At 52.0% G+C, this 6,863-nt stretch overlaps 1 protein-coding gene and 1 gene segment (V, D, J or C); both read right to left on the bottom strand.

Moving 5' to 3' along the window:
• Window positions 1-1,824, bottom strand: part of LOC112255846 (M1-specific T cell receptor beta chain-like) — a 33,200-nt gene extending 31,376 nt beyond the window's left edge. The window contains exons 1-2 of the mRNA XM_042325115.1: window positions 1,710-1,824; window positions 1,377-1,528 (exon numbers count right to left, since the gene is read on the bottom strand). Coding sequence (XP_042181049.1) covers window positions 1,377-1,528; window positions 1,710-1,785 — 228 coding nt within the window. The 5' untranslated portion in view covers window positions 1,786-1,824. The remainder of the gene's footprint in view (window positions 1-1,376; window positions 1,529-1,709) is intronic.
• Window positions 1,825-2,156: 332 nt separating this feature from the next.
• On the bottom strand, window positions 2,157-3,474 carry LOC112255844. The segment is given in 2 exon segments: window positions 2,157-3,177; window positions 3,344-3,474. Coding segments are annotated over 2 exon segments (393 nt in total).
• Window positions 3,475-6,863: the final 3,389 nt, after the last annotated feature.

Here is a 6,863-nt window from a genome sequence, read left to right as displayed (position 1 = left end):
CTGCTGGCCACCTCACCTACCAACCTGCTGGCCACTCCACCCCACCTCACCTACCAACCTGCTGGCCACTCCACCCCACCTCACCTACCAACCTGCTGGCCTCTCCACCCCACCCCACCCCACCTCACCTACCAACCTGCTGGCCTCTCCACCCCAGCTCACCTACCAACCTGCTGGCCTCTCCACCCCACCTCACCTACCAACCTGCTGGCCACTCCACCCCACCTCACCTACCAACCTGCTGGCCACTCCACCCCACCTCACCTACCAACCTGCTGGCCTCTCCACCCCACCTCACCTACCAACCTGCTGGCCTCTCCACCCCACCTCACCTACCAACCTGCTGGCCACTCCACCCCACCTCACCTACCAACCTGCTGGCCTCTCCACCCCACCTCACCTACCAACCTGCTGGCCACTCCACCCCACCTCACCTACTAACCTGCTGGCCTCTCCACCCCACCCCACCCCACCTCACCTACCAACCTGCTGGCCTCTCCACCCCAGCTCACCTACCAACCTGCTGGCCTCTCCACCCCACCCCACCTACCAACCTGCTGGCCTCTCCACCCCACCTCACCTACCAACCTGCTGGCCTGTCCACCCCACCCCACCCCACCCCACCTACCAACCTGCTGGCCACTCCACCCCACCCCACCTCACCTACCAACCTGCTGGCCACTCCACCCCACCCCACTCCACCCCACCTCACCTACCAACCTGCTGGCCACCCCACCCCACCTACCAACCTGCTGGCCACCCCACCCCACCCCACCCACTCCACTCCACCCCACCCCACCCCACCTACCAACCGTCTGGCCACTCCACCCCAAACCAGTAGTGTGTAGTTCCAGTAGTTAACCACACCGCTACCTGGTAAAACAGTAGTGTGTAGTTCCAGTAGCTAGCTACACCGCTACCTGGTAAAACAGTAGTGTGTAGTTCCAGTAGCTAGCTACACCGCTACCTGGTAAAACAGTAGTGTGTAGTTCCAGTAGCTAGCTACACTGCTACCTGGTAAAACAGTAATTAACTACTGAAAACACTACCAAGATTTTTATTTAGTTCAACTACCACCAAGCTACTGCAAAATGTAATTAAATGACTAGTTGACTAGTTGAAGTAATGCCCTGGTAACTTCTCTGACCTGTCGGTACCACATCAGGGTGTAATGCCCTGGTAACTTCTCTGACCTGTCAGTACCACATCAGGGTGTAATGCCCTGGTAACTTCTCTGACCTGTCGGTACCACATCAGGGTGTAATGCCCTGGTAACTTCTCTGACCTGTCGGTACCACATCAGGGTGTAATCAGGGTGTAATTCTCTGACCTGTCGGTACCACATCATGGTGTAATGCCCTGGTAACTTCTCTGACCTGTCGGTACCACATCATGGTGTAGCTGGGCATGCTGAAGCCTGGACCCAGGGAGCACTGCAGGGTGACTGGACTGGAGGTGGTGGTGTTACCAGGAAGGGTGAGGAGCTGTCTGGGCTGAAGCACTATGGGGCCTGCTGCTCCACACTGACCTGTTGAGAAGAGAGGAGAGGAGAGGAGAGGAGGGCAGGGGAGAGGATCAGAGGACAGGAGAGGAAGAGAGGAGAAGAGAGGAGGAAGAAGAGAGACAAGCCATCACTGTGTCTATTAAGAGTTGGTACAACTCTAATTACTCCAAGAATCCCAGCTACAAAGCTAACCTCAGACACTCACTTGGGGACAGGAGAAACAGCCAACTCAGGAGGACTATAGGATGCGTCATGTCACTCATCATCTCTGTGAATGACATTCAACCTCATTGTACACAGAGTACGGCTCTCACTGAGGCCCTTCCCCCAGGGTCACTGAGGCCCCTCCCCCAGGGTTACTGAGGTCCCTCCCCTAGCGTCACTGATGCCCCTCCCCAGAGTCACTGAAGCCCCCTCCCAGGGTCACTGAGGCCTCTCCCCAGGGTCACTGAAACCCCTCCCCCTGGGTCACTGAAGCCCCTCCCCTGGGTCACTGAAGCCCCCCAGGGTCACTGAAACCCCTCCCCCTGGGTCACTGAAGCCCCTCCCCCAAGGACGCTGAAGCCCCTCCCCTTGGGTCACTGAAACCCCTCCCTAGGGTCACTGAAGCCCATCCCCTGGGTCACTGAAACCCCTCCCCCAAGGTCGCTGAATCCCCTCCCTCAAGGTCACTAATTGTGTCAGTATGCTTCAGTTCGGCTGGCCCCTAGTGTCCTCGCATACTCTGTGAAGACCTCTGTGAAGACCTCTGTGAAGACCTCTGTGAAGACCTCTGTGAAGACCTCTGTGAAGACCTCTGTGAAGACCTTCACTTGAAAAAACGAGAAAAAAGTGACAAATAGTACTGTTGGTCCATCTTGATACGCAGTAGCCAGTATACACTTCCTCAAAATTGTCCGAATTAATCTAAGACAACTCAATGCATCTGTCATTTATTTTGACATTTTTACAGAGGAGATTTTAGTCTCGCAATTTTACATTTAATTAAGATGTGTGGTGGTGTATTTCTAAATGACAATGAGTCATCTCTCACTGAAAACAAAATCTTTGATGAAGAATCTCTACTTTTGACCAGACCAGAAAAGCGCATAGACTTCGGCTACTGACATTTTGTGCCCGATCAGCCGAAAATAAAATGAACAAAAACTTCACAAAATGTCATCATAATACAAACACAAACTCTTCTGAACTGAAATATGCGGACACGTTAACACAAACTCTCTAAAGTTAAAACCACCAGATGTCATATAAGACCGTTTGAAAAGCCGGAGCGGCAGCCTGCGTTGGATTTCCTGAGCGCGCGCGTGTGTGTGTGTGTGTGTGTGTGTGTCAGGTTTTTGGTGAGAGGCTGACGTAAAGCCACATCACTGTGCGACTGGCTGCGCAGAAGTACACAGCAGAGTCTGCTACTGTTAGTTTGGAGATGACGAGAGTTCCCTTCAGGTTTTCCTCTCTCTTCTGCCTGAACCTCTCCTCAAACAAACCCTCGTAGTTAGGCTCAGTGGTGCCGTAACTGTACCCGATCAGAGTCATACCAGGACTGGCCTGTCTCTGTTGGTACCACAACATCACCAACAGGTTACTGTCATCATGGCTACAGTGGATCTCCGCCTCGCGCCCGTCCTTCACTGTCAGGGACGGAGACTGACGAAACGCAACACACTTTACATGACCTGTTGAAAAGCCAGTTTAGAGAGTGATTATGAATTCAGAATTCATCAAAGCTGGCAATCAGATAGTTGGATGATACAGAATTCACCAAAAAAGCATATTAAGATATATACAGTAAGATACAGTTAGCTATTATATTGATTTATTTTTAGATTGAGGGAACCTCACATGGAAATAAGATGAAGAACAAGCCTAGACAACATGTTGTCGGAGACATCTTTCTACACTGTACTGAAAGTACCAGCTGCCTTCTACAGCAGGGTAGAGAGAGAGAGATGAATTCATCACCACATCCTCTTGAAAACTGTTAACATGTCTGGGCTGTGCCTCCCCCTGTCGGATAGACATCCTTCCAGACTGTTCCTCCCCCTGTCAGATAGACATCTTGCTAGGCTGTTCCTCCCCCTGTCAGATAGACATCCTGCCAGGCTGTTCCTCCCCCTGTCAGATAGACATCTTGCTAGGCTGTTCCTCCCCCTGTCAGATAGACATCTTGCTAGGCTGTTCCTCCCCTGTCAGATAGACATCCTGCCAGGCTGTTCCCCCCTGTCGGATAGACATCCTTCCAGACTGTTCCTCCCCTGTCAGATAGACATCCTGCCAGGCTGTTCCTCCCCCTGTCAGATAGACATCCTTCCAGACTGTTCCTCCCCTGTCAGATAGACATCTTGCTAGGCTGTTCCTCCCCCTGTCAGATAGACATCCTGCCAGGCTGTTCCTCCCCTGTCAGATAGACATCTTGCTAGGCTGTTCCTCCCCCTGTCAGATAGACATCTTGCTAGGCTGTTCCTCCCCTGTCAGATAGACATCCTGCCAGGCTGTTCCCCCCTGTCAGATAGACATCTTGCTAGGCTGTTCTTCCCCCTGTCAGATAGACATCTTGCTAGGCTGTTCTTCCCCCTGTCAGATAGACATCCTGCCAGGCTGTTCCTCCCCCTGTCAGATAGACATCTTGCTAGGCTGTTCCTCCCCTGTCAGATAGACATCTGCCAGGCTGTTCCTCCCCCTGTCAGATAGACATCTTGCTAGGCTGTTCCTCCCCCTGTCAGATAGACATCCTGCCAGGCTGTTCCTCCCCCTGTCAGATAGACATCTTGCTAGGCTGTTCCTCCCCTGTCAGATAGACATCTTGCTAGGCTGTTCCTCCCCCTGTCAGATAGACATCCTGCTAGGCTGTTCCTCCCCTGTCAGATAGACATCTTGCTAGGCTGTTCCTCCCCCTGTCAGATAGACATCTTGCTAGGCTGTTCCTCCCCTGTCAGATAGACATCTTGCTAGGCTGTTCCTCCCCCTGTCAGATAGACATCTTGCTAGGCTGTTCTTCCCCCTGTCAGATAGACATCTTGCTAGGCTGTTCCTCCCCTGTCAGATAGACATCCTGCTAGGCTGTTCCTCCCCCTGTAAGATAGACATCCTGCCAGGCTGTTCCTCCCCTGTCAGATAGACATCCTGCTAGGCTGTTCCTCCCCTGTCAGATAGACATCCTGCCAGGCTGTTCCTCCCCCTGTCAGATAGACATCCTGCTAGGCTGTTCCTCCCCTGTAAGATAGACATCCTGCCAGGCTGTTCCTCCCCCTGTCAGATAGACATCCTGCTAGGCTGTTCCTCCCCCTGTAAGATAGACATCCTGCCAGGCTGTTCCTCCCCTGTCAGATAGACATCCTGCTAGGCTGTTCCTCCCCTGTAAGATAGACATCCTGCCAGGCTGTTCCTCCCCTGTAAGATAGACATCCTGCCAGGCTGTTCCTCCCCCTGTCAGATAGACATCCTGCCAGGCTGTTCCTCCCCTGTCAGATAGACATCCTGCCAGGCTGTTCCTCACCCTGTCAGATAGACATACTGCCAGGCTGTTCCTCCCCCTGTCAGATAGACATCCTGCCAGGCTGTTCCTCCCCCTGTCAGATCGACATCTTGCCTACAGTATCTTCACATAGAGGGCCAGGTCAGTCAAGTGCCAGATAGTGCCTCCTTGTCAGCCTCCCAAAATGTGATTTTGTCACAGAGTTCAAATCAAATCAAATTTATTTATATAGCCCTTCGTACATCAGCTGATATCTCAAAGTGCTGTACAGAAACCCAGCCTAAAACCCCAAACAGCAAGCAATGCAGGTGTAGAAGCACGGTGGCTAGGAAAAACTCCCTAGAAAGGCCAAAACCTAGGAAGAAACCTAGAGAGGAACCAGGCTATGTGGGGTGGCCAGTCCTCTTCTGGCTGTGCCGGGTGGAGATTATAACAGAACATGGCCAAGATGTTCAAATGTTCATAAATGACCAGCATGGTCGAATAATAATAAGGCAGAACAGTTGAACTGGAGCAGCAGCACAGTCAGGTGGAAGTTGAAACTGGAGCAGCAGCATGGCCAGGTGGACTGGGGACAGCAAGGAGTCATCATGTCAGGTAGTCCTGGGGCATGGTCCTAGGGCTCAGGTCAGTTGAAACTGGAACAGCAGCATGGCCAGGTGGACTGGGGACAGCAAGGAGTCATCATGTCAGGTAGTCCTGGAGCTCAGGTCCTAGGGCTCAGGTCCTCCGAGAGAGAGAAAGAAAGAGAGAAGGAGAGAATTAGAGAACGCACACTTAGATTCACACAGGACACCGAATAGGACAGGAGAAGTACTCCAGATATAACAAACTGACCCCAGCCCCCGACACATAAACTACTGCAGCATAAATACTGGAGGCTGAGACAGGAGGGGTCAGGAGACACTGTGGCCCCATCCGAGGTCACCCCGGACAGGGCCAAACAGGAAGGATATAACCCCACCCACTTTGCCAAAGCACAGCCCCCACACCACTAGAGGGATATCTTCAACCACCAACTTACCATCCTGAGACAAGGCTGAGTATAGCCCACAAAGATCTCCGCCACGGCACAACCCAAGGGGGGGGCGCCAACCCAGACAGGATGACCACAACAGTGAATCAACCCACTCAGGTGACGCACCCCCTCCAGGGACGGCATGAGAGAGCCCCAGCAAGCCAGTGACCCAGCCCCTGTAATAGGGTTAGAGGCAGAGAATCCCAGTGGAAAGAGGGGAACCGGCCAGGCAGAGACAGCAAGGGCGGTTCGTTGCTCCAGAGCCTTTCCGTTCACCTTCCCACTCCTGGGCCAGACTACACTCAATCATATGACCCACTGAAGAGATGAGTCTTCAGTAAAGACTTAAAGGTTGAGACCGAGTTTGCGTCTCTTACATGGGTAGGCAGACCGTTCCATAAAAATGGAGCTCTATAGGAGAAAGCCCTGCCTCCAGCTGTTTGCTTAGAAATTCTAGGGACAATTAGGAGGCCTGCGTCTTGTGACCGTAGCGTACGTGTAGGTATGCGGCAGGACCAAATCAGAGAGATAGGTAGGAGCAAGCCCATGTAATGCTTTGTAGGTTAGCAGTAAAACCTTGAAATCAGCCCTTGCTTTGACAGGAAGCCAGTGTAGAGAGGCTAGCACTGGAGTAATATGATCAAATTTTTTGGTTCTAGTCAGGATTCTAGCAGCCGTATTTAGCACTAACTGAAGTTTATTTAGTGCTTTATCCGGGTAGCCGGAAAATAGAGCATTGCAGTAGTCTAACCTAGAAGTGACAAAAGCATGGATTAATTTTTCTGCATCATTTTTGGACAGAAAGTTTCTGATTTTTGCAATGTTACGTAGATGGAAAAAAGATGTCCTTGAAATGGTCTTGATATGTT

Source organism: Oncorhynchus tshawytscha, linkage group LG08 (genome assembly GCF_018296145.1).
Source record: "Oncorhynchus tshawytscha isolate Ot180627B linkage group LG08, Otsh_v2.0, whole genome shotgun sequence".
In the NCBI taxonomy this organism is placed as follows: Eukaryota; Metazoa; Chordata; class Actinopteri; order Salmoniformes; family Salmonidae; genus Oncorhynchus; species Oncorhynchus tshawytscha.
The sequence above is the reverse complement of the archived record's forward strand: the minus strand, read 5'-3'. Positions and strand labels throughout refer to the sequence as shown.